This window comes from Parasteatoda tepidariorum, chromosome 10 (genome assembly GCF_982258835.1).
Source record: "Parasteatoda tepidariorum strain Cologne lab strain chromosome 10, Ptep-v5.0, whole genome shotgun sequence".
In the NCBI taxonomy this organism is placed as follows: Eukaryota; Metazoa; Arthropoda; class Arachnida; order Araneae; family Theridiidae; genus Parasteatoda; species Parasteatoda tepidariorum.
The window spans coordinates 99031366-99050814 of record NC_141764.1 but is presented as its reverse complement, the minus strand read 5'-3'; the positions used below and the strand labels follow the sequence as shown (position 1 = coordinate 99050814).

The 19449-nt window shown below is 28.4% G+C and overlaps 1 protein-coding gene across 5 annotated transcripts; it reads right to left on the bottom strand.

Annotated features, from left to right (window-relative positions):
* Window positions 1-2482: 2482 nt before the first annotated feature.
* Window positions 2483-18025, bottom strand: LOC107439456 (U6 snRNA phosphodiesterase 1). 5 transcript variants are annotated; one of them, XM_087153471.1, is made up of 7 exons: window positions 17778-18025; window positions 15321-15463; window positions 12128-12311; window positions 9986-10039; window positions 9138-9243; window positions 3586-3666; window positions 2483-2656 (listed from the first exon to the last, which is right to left on the bottom strand). In XM_087153471.1, the coding sequence occupies exons 1-7, from the start codon at window positions 17891-17893 to the stop codon at window positions 2546-2548; spliced, it is 795 nt and encodes a 264-aa protein (XP_087009597.1). In that variant the 5' UTR covers window positions 17894-18025; the 3' UTR covers window positions 2483-2545. The 5 variants fall into 5 exon arrangements, with proteins under 5 accessions (XP_087009597.1, XP_087009598.1, XP_087009601.1 ...); XM_087153472.1 differs by having other exon boundaries at window positions 2483-2652; window positions 17778-18020; XM_087153475.1 differs by having other exon boundaries at window positions 17740-17857.
* Between the last annotated feature and the right edge of the window lie 1424 nt (window positions 18026-19449).

The window sequence follows — 19449 nt, the reverse complement described above, 5'->3', positions numbered from 1 at the left end:
TGTAGTCGCTGATGATGATGTGAATCCCGACCCGGACGTCATCGACTTATCTGGGGATGACTCCGATGTCCCTGCAGTTATTGCTGTGCCGGATGCCAGAGGGGAATGTACTCGGGGTCAGCTGTCCAAGATGTTACAACATGTTTGATTGCAATTTAAAAGATATATTGGAAAGTCACCGATATTTGTAAATTACTTTGTTGGCAATTATTGCAGGAAGGACAGAAAATGTTTCGGGAGTACATATCCCCATGTTTCCACACACTGATACTGTAAATCTCACAATAAATCTAAGAATGATTAATCTAATCTGTTGAAGATATGTAAGCAGAACATAAAGAAGACAATGGGCATCCTCCTACGTATTACAAGCGTCATTGTGATGGGATAAAAATAGTAGAAAAATATCAGAAACGATCCATCTAAGACGGAAAAGAATGTTTCAGCATAAGTGAGTGCTACACAGTGCGCCGAGTTACCCTGTTTGAAACTTTGTATGCATAAATGGGGGTGGACGGTCAATTATCCTATTTGTAAACATATTCATGAAGTACATTCTATAGATTACCGCATAAATGAAGAGAATTTCTACACGAGCACGATTAAAAGGATAATAATGCAAGAGTAAGGGATGTAGCAAACAGATAAGCCTTATACAGGTATGGTAACTAAGATGAAGGAAAACAGTCCAAGATAAAGATGTTCAAAACACCATTGAGCCGTACATTAATAACAGCTTAAGAAAATTGTTTCATGGGATGTGTGCAGTTTTCTCTTACATTAAATATTTTATTAAAATTGTATTTGACAAAATAATTAGTTTTTAAGAGAGTTAGTGAATCTAGGAAGCTTAAACGAAAACTCATTGACTATTTTAATAACTTTCAGATATTAGCTCAAGATCGGTTGTTTAGAAGAAAATTTTCTTCGTTGATAATAAAGACTGTCTGCAGGAAACTGACAGGTTTATTCTCACCCAAAATGAAGTAATGTTAAGTGTATGTGAAATACCGCTGCGTTTTTACGAAATTAAGTCTAGATTCATTTGTGTCTAAAGCAGAGGCCGATACTTAGTAGAATCTTAATAAATTTTTCAAAGGGGTTGGTTATATGACAGTGTTATTGATGCTTTTAATTCAAAGATTTTGCAAGGTAAAAATTCATTAGCAGCCAGTTGTATACATACCCCAAGTTATTATGGAGGCATTGTTTTGCATTAAGGCTTTTCACATGAAAGAATTCCATATTCATTTCAGATTAAAGGCACTTTTGAGAAATCAATTTTTTTACAAAATGTTAGTTAAAATGTAAAGTTGCTAAAACACTTGTGTTTTGCAGAAGGTAAACTCTTTCAGAAGACACTTGCCCGTGTCTTGGTTAAAAAAAATTTTATTTAGCAAATATTGAAACGCAGAAGTCACTAGGGCACCTCGGGATTGTGACACCCGTGTTTACCCGAAGGTAAACCCCTTGAGGACGTTTAGTAAACATTTCAACTTATTGATTCAAATTTCCTTAATTTAGATAATTACCACATAAAAAAATTGAAGTAATTTCGGAAAAAAAAACTAGTCACTGCATTATCACATTCTTTTTTGATACTTTCACATTGAAAAAGTTGTTTTTACAAGTACAAAAATTTGTTAGAAACATATAACTAAATGAAGATATTGTATTAAAAATTCTATCCAAATGTGTCATCCTTTAAAGAAATAACATGAATAGATGTCACTGAGATTATTTACTGTCATCAATAACTTCATAGGTTGTTTTCCAGACATGTCCACACATTCCAGAATAATCTAAACTGTGGGGGAAAAAATTTTTGAAATTTTTATGAAAGAACTTTTAATGCCTGAACCAAATTTTTTTGATGAATGAAAGCCAATCAGAATTACACGTTGAAGATAAGGAATCAATGTTAGACACCAAATTTTACGAACTGAAAAGATCAATAAGGTGCGAAGAAAATTGTTTATTAATTACAGATGTTGTATATAGGATCTTTGATCACATTTAAAATTATTTTCTGTTCATGACATGACACCAACCGACCATCAATAAGGTGCTCCAAGTTTGAGGAATTCATGTCTTTATGGTAAACCCCAGAGAAATAAACTAATTTCTGAAATCTTGGAACGAAAGTGAAGCCAAGACACCACTATCTTCTTAGACAAGGACAGTATTGTAACAAATACTGATTTTGAATATAAAATAGACAGGTGTATACTACTGATTACTTGCATTTTACTGAAGCCCAATGAAATATATCCTTTTAATCAGCTATGAAACAGTTATGTTAGAAGTGCAACTAATTAAACAAGTGAGATGTTTGCAAATGTTATATATTGTATATATATCTGTATATATTGTTAGATATATACAGATTCCAAGAGTTTGTTTTATGTTGTCACACATTTGCATCATTAAAGATATGATATATAACTACCATAAAAATATGAATAAATATAAGACAGACAAATTTTAAAACACAAAAATAACTTTATTTATAAATAAATTATTGATACATCTTAATTTCAAAATGTCAAGTTTTTAAACTTGTAGTGAAAAGTTTATTCCCACTCTTACAGTGAATTTTAGTAACATTCAATGTTCTAAAGCAAGGATTATTTTTCACAAATACCTGAAACACTATCTGAAAAAGAAAAAAAATTTAATATAAATATGAAAAGTAGCCACACTGCTACAAAAATTATACAACCATTATGACTTAAAATTTCATTTGTTTTAATTCTATAAATTAGTTAACTGAAACAATAAAATGACACGTGTGGTGATGTCTTGTATCATAATACTGTTATTAATAATACTTAAAGAACTTCTAGTTTTGAATGCCAATTTCACCAAAAATTTCTTGTTTTCCAGGTTCTAGAAAGAGTTGCCATTCGATATATTTTAGGTGTTTGTAAAGTAAAATGGTTCAAAAGCGAAAGTTAGATAAATATGATTATGATTGTTAAAGATTTTTATTTAATTACTATATTTAAATGCTTCAAAAAGTTTTACATTAGTTATATTTATTTAGTCCTTTCAATTTAATATTTGTCTTATATTTTTAATAAACTATTATTTATATAATTGATTATAATCATTTAAAATTTACTATTTAATAATTATTTTAAAGTACATAAAAACTGTTATTTATGTACTACAAATACTTTAAGAAATTTTTAAAATGCCTGAGGCGAGCTATCTACAGCATCGCCAGAGAAGGGTGACATTTTCGGAAGAACAGTGGGGGAAAACAGCTGCCACTTTCGACTACTGTTTACTCGTAATACTGCGGGAATTAAGTGAACGAAAACTGCTCATTTCCTTAACTGTCAAAGGGTTAATCTCCATCACAAACTTTGAAATAATGCTAATGCAAATATTTGTTAAACACAACACATACTTTTATAACAGGGTAAAAAAATTAAATTTGAAAATGATAAATTCTCTAATAAAATATTAAAGTTGTTTTAATAGAATGAAAGTATATTTCTTATTTCGTAACCTTTATTTTAAACATAGAACATAAATAACATATTTAACACAAATAAAACAAAAAATACTTTTACTCACATTCAGATCTGCCAGAAAGGATTCTATAATTTGTGACTTACTACCCACACAGGATGCAAAGCTGAGATGAAAAGATGGTTCCTGTAAAATTAAAATACAGAGATTTAGAAACAATGAGACGCAGTGGCAGACTTTTTATGCGCTATCTGTGACAAAACTCTCTAGCACTAATATCCTTCTGCAAGATAGTTTGAATAATAACAAACATATATATATATTACTAATTCAAAATAACAAAAGCGCTGTGTTTAAAAAAAAAAACTTTTTTTCGTTATTTAACATGTATTCTTTATTATTATTATGGGTGACAGTCTCGCCTCGCATTTCTTTCCGTGAGGGGGGGGGGAGCACAAATTATTTCCTTTGTCGCATTTTGTAAATAATCAATACAGTTAAAAAATACCTAATCATGAACAACGTAGTAGTAATTACGAAAAAAAGATCTACGACAAGATCACACGAGTCGGCTCCTCAAATGCGTGTTTCGTTTCAGGACTAGGTTGTAATCAATAATAACGTAAAAAATTTCGGATTTAAAAATTATGGAGAAATCAATAGCAATAACTGCCAAAAGTTCAATAGAATTATTGCCTTAAAATGTAAATACTCAAATGCACAATTCTAATTTACCATATTGTTTGAAATATATCGGGATATTTAACATCCATTTGAAAATCAATATTAATAACTGCCAAAAACACAATCGAAACATTACACCCACTTACGTTACTATCGGCGTAAATTGAGCAAGTCCAAAAGTTATTATCTAGATGTATGATTCAAATATTATGTATAATATTCTGTAGAAGAGAAAAATAATTTTTTTTACTTTTCAAAAGAGAACTCTTTCTGCAAGAAATCTGCAAAGGTCTGCGACAATGTCGCTGTGATTCTGCCACGGGGCAATGAGATAACACATTTAATCTTCCAATTGAAATTGAGCAAGTCCAAAAGTTATTATCTAGATGTATGATTCAAATATTATGTATAATATTCTGTAGAAGAGAAAAATAATTTTTTTTACTTTTCAAAAGAGAACTCTTTCTGCAAGAAATCTGCAAAGGTCTGCGACAATGTCGCTGTGATTCTGCCACGGGGCAATGAGATAACACATTTAATCTTCCAATTGAAATTGAGCAAGTCCAAAAGTTATTATCTAGATGTATGATTCAAATATTATGTATAATATTCTGTAGAAGAGAAAAATAATTTTTTTTACTTTTCAAAAGAGAACTCTTTCTGCAAGAAATCTGCAAAGGTCTGCGACAATGTCGCTGTGATTCTGCCACGGGGCAATGAGATAACACATTTAATTTTCCAGCAGCATCTTTAAAGGGTAAAGAAAGTTGCTGAAACTCATTTTTAAAACATCCCTAATCTTTTTTTCCGATAAACATTAAAAAAGTAGAATTTGATAGAACTTGTCTAAGAACAAAGATTTTACTTAATTAACATGCATCTGTAAAAGATTTACTTCATTTTGCTCAGTACCATTAAATAAAATTCTTATTTAACATGAAATTTTATGTTTAAGATCATATATAAGCAGATTTTGCGCATGTCAGATCAGGCTGAATTTATACAATAATAATTTCTTTCTGACAGCATTGCGGTCACATGCAAAATTGGTTTTATGACGATACATTCGGTAATTTCGTTATCAGGTACATAAGGATTTAGAGCATGGAACTGCTACTTTAATCCGCAGAGAACAAAAGGTTTAATACAGTTGATGTGAGATATAACGACCCCACTTCTAAACAATAACAAACATTTAAAGGGTTCATTAAAAAAATTTTATTGGACAAAAATATCAAATATTCACTCATAACTAAAACATGCTAAACTAGACTTAAAAATTTAATAAAAAGAATATCGAAACGAGGATGAAACTGTTTTGTTGCTTTGTCTTCCTTTATTTAAAGGGAATAAAAATATTTCAAATTTAAAGTGATAATAGCAAAGAAAAATTGTTAACATGATTGCCTTGAAACTTTTGCTAAATCAAATTTTTTATTGTCAATGGAAACATTCTGTCTTGAAAGCTAAATAATACTTTACACCTATTGGCCAAATGATTCTCACGAAAGGGAACAGCCAACATTAGAATGAACAATTTAAAGTGAACGTTTAAATGGGATAAAATAGCTTAACGCTTTAAATACCGAGCGCGTAAAACCGCAACTTGCCTAGAATACCGTAAACGCCCGAAGTTGGAAATCAGATAGCAAAAAGTTCCCACCTCCAGTTTTGCTTAAGAATAAGTGATCATCTTATTCACCTGGGGAAATATCCCCAAAAGAGGCGTTCAAAAAGAAAACATTGTTGGAAGCAAGAATATCCCAAACATAAGATTTATAAAATGTTAATAAATGCTTTCTTTTATTTTAAAAATTTTATTATTTATATGGAAAATTAACCACGCAAGCCAGTTATACAATTTCTAAATGAAGCATTCAAATGAAAAATGATAATAAAATTGTTTTATTTGTTGTAAAATAAAAACTAATATAATTCAATAACTTAAATGATTGCAAAATAAAATTTCGTACAAACCAAAATTTAAAATTAACATCAGTCATTAAGGAGAAATTAATTTGGTGATAGCATTAAAAATATTCATTCCACTTAAATTTGTCTCATTTTATATCATTCTATAATTTGAAAATAAGAGAAACTTTTCTTATTCTTTAATAAAGCTGTGAAAAAGCTAAAAATATTATCCCCAGAAACTGTTCACTTGACCTCAATGCATAAAAAAACACTTTTCACATTAACCTGCACTTAATTCATTTCAATGAAATTTTCAGTTGTAAATAATATTCCCTCTAGTGCGGCATCTTAAAAGATTTTGTAAACTTGTACAAAAAATTTTAAACAATTCTAAAAGAACTATTTTAACAGTAATATTTTAAGTATAATATTCTATACAAATTTTAAGAAATCAAAAAGTACAAATGTTTTTAAACAAATTATTTACTTATAAACTACATTTTTATGTGACTTTCGGTTTGGTGTGCTGAAAATTTTTCTAAAATTAAAATGAATAATAATAAATTTATTTGTTATAAGACTCTTTTAAATAATCTAAATCGTTTAACTTATTTTGAAATATTTGAAAAGAAAAAAAAAGAGCATATTACCTCTTTTCTATTTTGCTACAATTTATTTACTAATATAAACATATTATTAGAAGGGGGAAAAAAACAAACTTTTAACTTAAATACAATGTGATATTCAAAATAGATGTAAAAATAATTAAGAGACAAATATACACGCTCTTTAACAGTGTCAATGAAAACAAAACTGCATTGATTATTGAATTGTTTAATAGTGCCATTTTACACACATCATAAGTCATGCAGAATATTATTAATTCACAATATAAAATAAATTAATCTAGCAATATTGAGGTAAATTTCTGATATTTTCAAATAATGTCTGGGCAGTTCAGATACATCTATATTTATGAACAATAACTTATCATTTATACCTTATAAAGTCAAAATATGAAATTAACTGTTATGAACAATATTCATGATTAACAAAATATTTGACTTAAAGACAAAGCATATAGCTAAATCGACACGGTAAAGGAAAAAAAAAATTCTAATTTTGGAAAAGGAAAATTAAGTACTTTTTAAAAACACCCAATGAAAAAAGCACCTTTAAGGGCTTTTAAATAACAAAAATCGAAAACAAGCACCTTTAAGCACTTTTTACAAATGCTACACACCATGTGTCTATCTTAAATTCTTTATCTTTTAGATATATATATATATATATATATATATTTTTAACAAACTAAGAAATATATTAATCAAACAAAACATGATTTACAGAGTCACATTTTATAAGTCTCACATTCCCAATTGCTTTTTTCTGAAAGAGTTCTTTCCTTCATATGCTTACATTTCATGTAGATTCTCTTACTACCGTCAATCTTTCTTCATTTGCACAAGATTAGCTGAAGTGGGTGAGTAATCTAAAAAGGGACGTTTGCATTGTATCCTATGACTTATTTCTAAGTTGTGAATGAGTTCATTTTAAAAATGATAGAGAATTTTTACTCTTAAATCATTCTAATGTATTTTTCAAAGTAAATCCATTATTGATGGCAGTGTTGATTGCAAAGGAAAAAAAAATAATAGTGCCACCATTTTGAAGATTTTCTGCTGACAGAATAAGATTCTGATCCTTAATTATCACCCTCATTGTGCATCATTTTTCTAAAAGGGGAAAGAATCCAACTAGTTTCACTGGTGTTTTCGGCAGTCTAGTTCTAGAGACGTTAAGGGTGTTCCGGTAGCGAAAGTATTAAAGGCAGCCTATCACTCATCATTTATGTATTGGCAGCCTATCACCCATACTAACAGAATTTGTAAGACATGATAAATGTAAAAAAAAACAAGGCAGATAAACTGGAGAATATGCTAATCCAGACTTGTTTTTTTTTTTGTCAAAAACAAGACTGCTTTACATGGTACTATTTACATTTTAAGATCCTTCTTATTTGACATATTATAACCAAGCATTTTATTATATAAATAATTTGTTAACTGCGATAAATCTAACTAGCGATTTTATTTCATTTATGCCACAATCTAAAGATTTTTTTTGCTTAAATAAAACTGAAATGGGCAACTGATCATTTATCTGAACTTTCTTTTAGATACTCAATATTTGTAGTTAATGTTCATATGTTACATACATTAGCAAACAAAAATCATAGTTAAAATATATTCCTTAATAGATAAATTAATTATAATGTACAAAAAGAAAATATGAATGTTTGATAAAATAATATTTTTCAAACAATCAATTCAAGTGTTTATTTCAGTATATCAATATTTAGTGCAATGAGAATAAATTTATTATTTATTTGATTATGCAAAACAAATAATACTCATAATAAATTATGATTTTCTTAAAAATTTTTAAATTTTGACAAAAGTTTTCCTTTAAAAAGGGGGAGGAGGAGGGTTAATGTCAAAATAAATAAAGAACATAATAGAATGATAGGTTGTAATTTTAGCTGTACTTTATTTGTAATAACTTCATATTCAAAATAGGTAATAATTATTCACCACACTAAAATTACGGATTTTTGAAAATCGTCAAAAACTAGATCAAAAAGGGTGTTCTTGACAGCAGTTATAACCTGGCAGTTCTTCTCAATGATAATTTTAGATTTTCCAGCAGTATTTTCCAATTCTTGTTTTGAGAGACTTTGCACTGTGGAAAATTGTTAAGCAATGAAGTAAGCACAAAGAATAAGGTTTATGTGCAAAGCCATCAAACTTTATATAAACTATCCATTTTATTTGAGTTTCATGAGAATGAATTACTGCGTAAAATTAAAAGGTTTCTACCAATCTTAAGAGCTTAAAATTTTTATTTTTTAATTCAGCTTTTTTTTATTTTCAAATTTATAATATCTATAAGAACATTTTTCTTTTTTAAATTTTCATTTACTAATAAGTTTTCTCTAATACTTATTCATACTAATAACTTCATAAAAAAAAATTAATAATTAACCGAAATGAGTTCACCTCATAAAAACAGGGCAACTGAAACTCGGCAAGACATGAATCAACTCTTTCCACCAATTTTGTCAAAGCATCATGTCCATAATGAATTTTTAATCCTAAAAAGGTCCTAAAAGTAAAAAAACAAAAACAGTTAACAAAAATTTATATTTCAGTGTGAATATCAGTATTTAGAAATTTCCCCGATGGCCTAATTTTTTTTTTTTCCTTTTCTCAGTGGCAGTACTTTTCAACGAAACGTCAGTCTAATTTGATATTTTTATACATACTAAATAAAACATTTCTAACTGTTCTTTTTCCAGAAGCATAATATAAAAAAGCATAAAAGCAAAATGAAAAACTCTGAAAGTTTTATGTGCAAAAAATCAATATATTAATTTATATACCACACATTTAAACATAATATTTTTAAAAAAAATAAGAATTTTAATTAAATTACTCACCAGTGATGAATATCACACCTTTATGGGAACTTATCTTAGTTCTTACAAGAATCACGATGGATTTTTTAAATCGTGTTAGTATATTATTTTAAAGTTGCTTTACTACGAATAGTGATGAACGATTTTTTCAACAAAAGAAATAAAATAAAAAAATCCCTCTTTTTTAAACTTATATTCCAAGCAAAATATTTTGCTATAATACCATATACATAATTCAATTTATAGATACCTTAACATTAAGGATAAATTACAAACCAAGAACATTTAAATTTGAGTGTTTTCACACTTAACATACAAGTTTACATAGGTCTATGCTTATTTTACTAGATGGGTTCTTTATATGTTTCTAAAACATATCATAAAGCGGTTAAACATCAAGAGTAGCAAAAAAGAAAGAAAAAAAAGTACCTTGTCTTTTCTTCATTTTCATACACCTCTAAAGAGTCAAACCTCAGCTGAAACCTAAAATAATTTTAAGTAAAAAAAAAATATTGAAAAAAATCAAATATAGTAAAAAATAAGAAAATAACTTCTATTAATTCCATCAAGAAATTTGATTTTGTAATTTCATCAACATTTCAAATATTAAATATATCCTGAAGATAACTTTATGTTTATTCCACTAAATTAAGTCTTATTTCAGTGATAATAAATATTTCACACTAAGAAATATTAAAGAATAAATAATTTTATTTTCTGCATGTAATATTAATTATTCTATTTTATGCATGTAAATATTTCTAAACCAAACACACCTCATTTCAAAAACTTTTTTGAACAAATATTCCTTTAAAAATACAGACCGATAAAATTGACAATTTAAAACTTACAGTAAGAGTTCATAAGCTAATTAAATAAATTATTTTATCCTTTAAATGACCAGAAATAAAAAGGATGAGGTAAATATGTTTTTATAAATATCAGTTATGAAATACAATTAAACCATTTCAAACTTACTATTAATAATTCATCTAAATAATGTGAACTAATGTTAACCAGTCTGAGAAATATACAACAAAAATGAGTTTTTTTTAAAATTAAATTTATTGCTAATGATAAAAGGGCACTTTTAAAAAATAATGTTACATCTTTTAACGAAAATTATCGAAAGGTAGTAGATTAAATATACCCACAGAAAATACACTTTTCGTCTTACTTTATTTTTCACACCCACAAAAAAATTAACTAATTTTACAACTAATCATTGTTTCACAATAAATAGCAAACTTTTGTTTTGTGTAATGAGTATTTAACAAGCATGCAGGAACTACTGCTTAATATTTCAAGGTACAACAAGCTACTTCTAAAACAAGAGAAAAGTTACTTCTTCATTTGTTACTCCTTTTTATGCTTTATTTGATTAATACCAGAAGTAATTGTTTCTTAGCTGAAATTCAGGGAAATAAACCTCATTATAGTTTTATGCAATGATTGTTCAGATTATCCAGATTTATAAAGAATACAGTCAAATACAAAAAAAAAAAAAACTCTATAATTAAATTATAACTGGGAAAAAAAAAAAAAAAAAAAAAAAAAAAAAAAACAAGAGCAAGTTTTAAAAATATCCTAAAATATCAAAGCAAGGTAAAAACAAGAGCTTTGAAAAATCCATTTAAACACACACACAAAAAAAAATATCTGTAGATTTTGATTTGATGATTTCAGTCGGTATGTCAAAATTTTATCATAGTGTACTGAAGATTAAATATACTATAAAATACCCTTAAATGTTTTGTGTCAATAGCTAAAGACTGTACCACAATCACATACCTGTTTAACAATTACAGAGTGTATGATAAAGCTAATGCTGCTCATTCTATATGATAATCATGCGCATCAATGTCAGCCACTGAAAAACAACCCTCAAACAATTAATGAGAAAAAATAAATAGTATCAACTGAAATTTTTTTTTCTTTGACAAATAGAAAAAAATTAAATTTATAAAAACTGAGAGTGCTATCAAATAGCCCATGTAAATTTCCAATTATAGGTATACTATTTTTCAGGGTATAATAGTTAATAAATGATGAAGACATCTCTTAAACTAAACTTTATTGCTCTAAAAAAAGAAACACCATGAAGCATATCTTGAGTAATTATTTCAATTACACATAAATATACTGAAAGCTCTGCTAAAAAAAAAAATAAAAAAAAAAAACTAAATTCAGTAAAAATGCTAAAGATCACATGCCTGGCAGCTCTTTTAGAAGGTATTTAAAGTGTGAGATATTCCTTCCGGAACTATTATATTTATATTTTAAGTTGATTTTTGAAAATTAAAGTTATATTATTCTCAGAACTATAAGCAAGAAAAGCAATAGGATTTAAAAATGACAACTTATAAATATCCTGATTATGGGAATTTATCCAAGGCAAGGGTAAATACAGATTTAATAAAATACTCCATCTATCCGGTATTTGACCTACATCGATGAACGTGGCAAAATATGTGCTAAAATAAACAAGTTTTTATCGATAAAGGGCCAAAATAGAATCCTGGCTATCACCCTGTATTCATAAAATAAAAACCAATAAAAAAAATTCCTCACCTGTAAAATGTTGTCAAACTAATTTTTAGAGCCTCTATAAATGGGTCAATGAAATGATGTCTTAATTTCACTGTTTTTGACAAACTTATATGGAAACTATCATGTGGTTCAACAAGAACATTGTGATTTCTCAAGATATCTTGAAATTTGTCTATCATTTCACAGAAGTCTGAATCTGGAATATCTGAAAGACACGAAAAAGCTCATATTTCAGCTTTAACCGCTCAATTACTATGATTAAATTAGGATGTAACAAATATCTGGCCACTTTGCCGAATATTAGATCAAATATTAGTAAAGTATTTTGTGACAATTTTCTTTCTTTTTAATTTGAATATCTTAAAAAGAAAAAAGAAAAATTCAATTTTTTTCTCTTTTTTAAAATACATTATAAAAGACAGAGTTGGATTTCTACCAGGGAAAAACCAGTTTTTACGAGGACATGGCAAACACTAGGCTTTTACTGGTAAAAACCATAGCAAATGTTAACAATTACTAGATAATATATGTTAATATATATACATAAATAACAGCAAGTTACAAGCCATTAGACAAGTAAGTATGACGTAATGTATCTCCTAAATTGCAATTGTCAAAAAAAATGTCATAAAACCAGGTTGGGCAACACTTCTCAGTAATTAAAAACTCTTGATACATGAAATTTTCAATTTTAAGCTAACATTGATTCATTACATATTAAAATCATATCAATAAATAACATTATTGTATTAGGTAGTTGCATACTGTAATGTTATTAGAGCTGCATTTATAAACAGAAAATAATCAAAAACCTTAATTAAGCAGAATTTGGGATTATAAAAAGAATTAAATAATGTCACAAAACAGAGAAAAAAAATAAGAAGAAAAAAAAAGAAGATAAATCAAAATACTTTTTATTAGAGATGAAGAATATTTAGAACCTTGCAAACATTTTTAGAACATTGGTTTTTAAAATGATCATGTACGCTTTTAAGATGTTCATAGAAATAGCAGAAATAAAAAAAATTGTCAGGATGGAAATTTTATATGTACATATATAGATATATATAAAACATTGGAATTATTTTTTTTATTTTTTATTAAATAGATGGTAAAAACCATGGGAAAAACAGGTTTATCCAAAGACAGTAAAAACCATGGTCAATGCCTGTAAAAATCTTAAAAGGTAAATATCATGACAACCCTGTTATCAGAAATACTTTTTACATAGATTTTTCAAGTTCTTAAATTCACAGACTTGCAAATTTATGTTCTGGAAGACAAATTGAAAAGTGAAATCTGAAGAATTGTAACTATAATACTTTACACTGAACCACAAGTTTTGTATTACTGATTTCTTTTTTTAAACTATATTCAGCCAAACAATTAGGTTATTTTTCAACATTTTTTCCGTTTTTGCTGTTTTAAATATAGCGGTGCATTTTTACAGAGCTGCTTTGATAAGACAATTGCCACTTTTTTGTGTATGGTAAGACATGTAACCAGTAGCAAGCAAATCTGATTTTCAACATTAGTTATATTTTAACAAATAAGAGCTTTTTTTTCTGTTTGCCTGTACCCTTATTATTAACTTTCCTTTAAACAGGACTTTTATCATAACACTATTTTTTTTAAAAGAAATTATTATTTTAACATCACTTTTTTCTAAAAATTAAATAAGCAATGTGATGTTTTTTTGAAAAAATTAAACAAGCAATGAAAAACAATAACTAAGCAATGTGAGGGGGCCACAAGCTTCATAGCTGGCCAAAGAAAAAATTAAAGGCAAAATCAAGATACCTTTTGAAGCAGTAAACAAATACTAAACTACTTTTAAAAATTTGAATGGCAAACTAAAAGAAGCATAAATAGCTCAAAGTGTAATAAAAGTTCATTTATTTAGAACAGAGAGTTCTAACATTTTTCATCATAATTTTTCAATACTGAACCAACCCCTCATAACAATTTCAAATTAAATCATGGAAAAATTTTAAAATATGGCAGCCAATGCAGTGTTTTCATCATAGAAAAAAAAATGGGTGAGAATTTCTCACCCTTTCTCAAAAACAGGGTGAGATTTCAGAAAGTTAAGTGAGATTTCTAAAAACTAAAAAAACACAAATAGACTTGAAAAAAAAAATCATTTCTTATATTATAATACATTTTTACCGTCTTCTATTTTTTAAAGCATTGAATATTCTTGCTGCATCATCATAGATTTTGCCTTTACTAGGTACTTGTCCATCTTACAATAGTGCATAAAAAATTTGAACGTCTTACATGAAAAAAACCTTACCTACGGTAAACACGTGGTTGCAGAGAAATGTGTTCTGAAAGGGATTCCGTGGTTCAGCTGTGTTCTGTTGTACGAAAAGGTTCTGACCAATACTGATAAATAGGGAAGTTAGATAACGGTGCAAATGTTGAAAATAATGAAAGATCCAGGAAGAAAAGTGAAACGGATTTTATTCTAAATAGCGTAATTCGAAGTTCTTCCAAAATGCGAGACATTTGCGAATTTTGAAATTGATTTATAGAATGCGCGAATTTCTCGCAGTAATAATTTTTTAATGCGAGAAAAGAAATAAATATGCGAGATTCTCGCGCTGTAGTGAAAACACTGCAATGAATATTGTAGGTAAGGTGATTTTCATGGACCTAGTATATAATTAGTAGATGGTCCCTTAATTGGAAACTGCTAAATTGTGATTTTCTTCTAGCATTATAAAAATATTTTGGCTAAAAAAATCCAAAATTTCTAATTTTACGAGACTTAAAGTTTTTAAATAATTTTCATCTTCTTAAAAATTCGGATACTTTGGACACATACAAAAATAAAAAGCTAAAACATCTAGATAAAATATTTTAGTGAAAAAAAGAAAATTTATATTTTTTGAAATCTTGCCACTCATTTCAATGCCAATTAGTTAAATTAGGCACTCATTTAAGTGAATTATTTTGACCAATGCCTCATTTTCCTTCCTTCACAATTTAATATTAAAAGCAACCTTCTGCCATCAAAATATATGACTTAATTTTTTTTTCTTATATATCTATATATTATTATTTTTTATTGTACCAACAGCACATAAACTTTCAGTGAGACTCAGTCAAAAATTGTTCTGTGACTGATGTCATAGTTTTGAACATTTGGAGACAAATTGAACATTTTTTAAAATTCAAAAACTAGAAAACAAGGAAGTATTTAACTTACATTCAATAAATACATGTGTAGCCCAAACACCCCTTTCATGAGGAAAAGATCTTATCTTCCCACCATGTTTAGATGGATCTTCTGTGTGATTGACATTATTACTAAACATATCTTGAATTTCAAAAGGCAATGGAAGAGGTTCTCTATAATAAAAGAAAATACAAATTTCAAAGACAAATTACATATTGACAATGTCTATAGAAAACTATAAATAAATATAAACTGTAATAAATAAAATGTGTCTAGAAAATCAAAAGGAAAATATAAACTTAGTATTTACTTTTAGAAAAATTCTACCAGATTAAAAGTAAAAAAATTTCTCTCCAAATACTTCAATAACAAATTTGTAATTAATAATGAATTAATTGTAACATTCTGCCAAATTCACTTACTTTTCAAAATGACAAGACTAATAACTCAATAGGGTGACCCGGGGTGATTCAGGATCACTCTGTTTCTGGGGTAAATAATAATCACCCAAGTTTTATTTAAAAAAAATTTTTTTTTTTTAAATTTGAGACATGGACAAGAATGCTTGTACACTTTACTAAAGTATAGCTACATTTACTTAATAATAGTTTTTTGTTTAATCTAACAAAATAAGTATCTTTTAAAATGCTTCCTGTATTTTCCATTTCGAAGGTGGGTTTCAAAATGTACACATTTCTGTTAAGATCCCCCTCCTTCTCTTAATAATAAATATTTTGAGTAACTTTCTTTTTCTTTGATATAAAAATAGTGTAGGCTTTTGCTTAATTATTTCACATCTACTGTAAACATTATAATTGATTATAGGAAATTACATCAAATGTTGCTCCCTACAGATGGGGTAATTATTGATCACTGGGGTAATTCCTGACCAATGTCATTTTTTCTTATAAATAGTATAAAAAATTGCTAATTAATAGCTAATTGTCTTTTCTTAAATAATAGTTCATATTTATCAAGTGGAACAACTATAAAATATATTTTAACTATACTCACAAAATTTGTTTTTAACTGTATACAAGAAAAATTTGTTCTATGCACCATTTCTAGCTTGTCTTACCTTGCTTCTATCTTAATTTTATGTGTCTACATTGTTGGAATAATTTTTAAGTTGATAAATTAACCTAATATAAATATGGTGAGAGATTATAAGCTTAAAAAGGATATTAAGCTTCTAGAAAGCAAAAATAGCGAATTTCTTTTAATGATTGAAAATTTCAGTGCGAGAGCTGAAGTGTTAATCTTTATTCCAGATTTTAAATAAAACATTTTATTAGCTGCTTAAACATATCTTTTTGGTTTATTTGTTTGATCTTAATGTCTTATTAGTTAATTACCATTGTATTATTTTTAAACAGCCCATTTACAATAAAAACTGGTGATCAATAATTACCCCAGAATTGATCAAGAGAAGGGGTAATTCCTGAACACTAAAAATTTAAAATCTTTAATATTATAATTAGATTTTCAAACAAAAGAAGGTAGCAAAGGACTGATCTCATATGGCCTCAAACTTCCAGTAAATATTAAAATTCTGTCTTGAATAGTTTTTTCACAAAATGGGTGTTTGCATTTTTTGATCAGGAACTAACCCAGGTCACCCAATATATTTCTTATGTAACAAAATAACTATTTAAAACCTCATTTTAACTAGTATTAAAAACATGAACACAAAAAGCGTTTCAGCAATTTTTCGTGACGGCTTCAAAAATTCTTATTGACCCCTGATAGATAATATAGAACAGGGATGGCGAACCAATGGCACGCAACACAATATTTTGGGCACTCCACTGATCACAATTGTTGTTACACTATGAATTGTTATTACACAAATATTATTACGCTATGAAACATATGTAACAATTAATTAAAATTCACGAAAACAAACAAAATATTAAACAATTATTAATAAAAAAATTAATGCTAAAGAACAATTAATAACCGTAAAAAACAATCTAACAAGAAATAACTAGCAAAAAAAATCAACAGTCCTGCTTAAACTAACATCTTAGAACCTAATATAAGTTATTGGTCATCTAATCTGCAACAACAGAAGTCACATTGATGTTACATTAAGTTGAATTACTTGTATAACTGAGACATTGCAATATTTATTTTTTTTTCAATGTAAACAAAGAGTTTTGAGTTGATAGTATTTAGTATTATTATTTTCCCAATAATCACGAAGTCAAAATTATTTGACGGCACGTCTATGACCTCATTAAGCAATTTTTAGGAGAAAATGGCACGTTGGTGCATAAAGGTTCGCCACCCCTGATATAGAATAACAAAACATTATGAAACCTATACTAGTAGGTGACATCATATAGAACACCTTAATAACGGAAATATTACCGCGACATATTCATAAAGTAAACTGGAATTACGTAAATTGAACAGAAATGATAGTTTTAAGTAAAATACTACAGACAATTTTTTTTGTAAGAAAACTTTAAAAAATGCACTGACGTCACCCCTTTCGAAGTGTTCTCAACATTTTCCTTAGATGAGTCATTTACAGTTTTATTTATTTCGTCGAAACTCTGTTCTTCATCTGAAGAATAGTCTACTAAACGCAAAGACATAATTTCATGGAAGAAATTAAATTTAGCTCTTAAGCTAAAGGAACCAACGCAGCACAAAACTTAGAACTTTCATGAAATACATAACTCCATCATTTCTATAACATGGATTAAAAAAATGGCTTTAGTGTAGTTGAGTTGTAGATAAGATGTCTGAATGAATAAGCGATTGCAACTCTCAACTGCGCCATCTGGGGAGATGACCGGTTCTATGTCTTTGGTCCTTCTCCCTTCCCTTGCCTCCTCTTTTCGGTTGTAAAGGAATTTACTACGATATTTTTCCTTTTCTCAATATCTTTCTTTTTCAATTAATAATAATATTTTTTTTAAATTCCATGATACTTTCTTTTAGAACTATGTTTAATGTAGTTTTCCGTTCCATATAGTTTTCCAACTTAAAAGATTTTAATCTATACGAAAATCAAGACAGAAACTAACATACTTCTTCATCTATGACTCTCCACACGCTAATGGTGAGAGTATGAGAAGTGTTGTCATAGGTAGAAAGTTCTGATATACGCCACCTGTCTCCCATTTTGATTGCCAATGGTTGACAGTTCTTTGGGTTGACCACGTAACGCGAAGCACAGATGGCACTAGAGATAAAAATTTGTGGCGTAACTACCACTACAAATATTAAATACCAAATCACTAGTATATAAGACATATTAACTCAATCTATCTTGAGTAGTGATGTGCCAATCGATTCATTTAAATGAATCGATTCTTTAGAATCAATTCACTAAAATGAACGGTTATATGAATCGATTCTTTGATTCTTTTTTTAATGGTCGTTATAATGGAAGAGTCTTTATAAAAGGTGGTCGTACAAATTAGTTTAGACTATTTTAATATTTGAATTAGTTGATCTAAGTCAGGGGCTCTCAATATTTTTCTGCCATGGAACTCTAAATAATTAACGTTCTTTCGGCGGAACACCTGATAAAAGTACTATCTCGTGTAGCCGCTGTAACCTTTCCACGGAACCATAGGGCCTTACGGAACACCAATTGGGGACTATTAATTTAGATCTTACGCTCTAGGGTGCAGAAGCAGAATATTCCAGTTAAGCGGTCAGCCGAATGTGGCTAAAAAAAAGTACCAATTAGAGAAACCCTTGCAATTCTTGGCAGAACTCTAGGGTTCCATGGAACACCATTTGGGAACCACTCTTTTAGATCCTATACTCTAGGGGTCAGAAGTTGAATGTTCTACTTGGGTGGCTATAAAAGTACTATCTCGTGTAACCGTTGTAACTTTTCCACGGAACCATTGAGCTTTCCGGAACACCAATTGGGGACTATTAATTTAGATCTTAGTCTCTAGGGTGCAGAAGCAGAATATTCCAGTTAAGCGGTCAGCCGAATGTGGCTAAAAAAAGTATCAATTAGAGAAACCCTTGCAATTCTTGGCGGAACTCTAGGGTTCCATGGAACACCATTTGGGAACCACTCTTTTAGATCCTATACTCTAGGGGTCAGAAGTTGAAAGTTCTACTTGGGTGGCTATAAAAGTACTATCTCGTGTAACCGTTGTAACTTTTCCACGGAACCATTGAG

Coding starts and splice junctions, on each gene's coding strand:
- LOC107439456 (XM_087153471.1), bottom strand. CDS start 17,893: ATGTCTTTGCGTTTAGTAGACTATTCTTCAGATGAAGAACAGAGTTTC. Junction 10,040..12,127: donor AGTTTGACAACATTTTACAG/GTGAGGAATTTT, acceptor AAATTATTTTAG/GTTTCAGCTGAGGTTTGACT. Junction 9,244..9,985: donor GAAAATGAAGAAAAGACAAG/GTACTTTTTTTT, acceptor TTTTACTTTTAG/GACCTTTTTAGGATTAAAAA.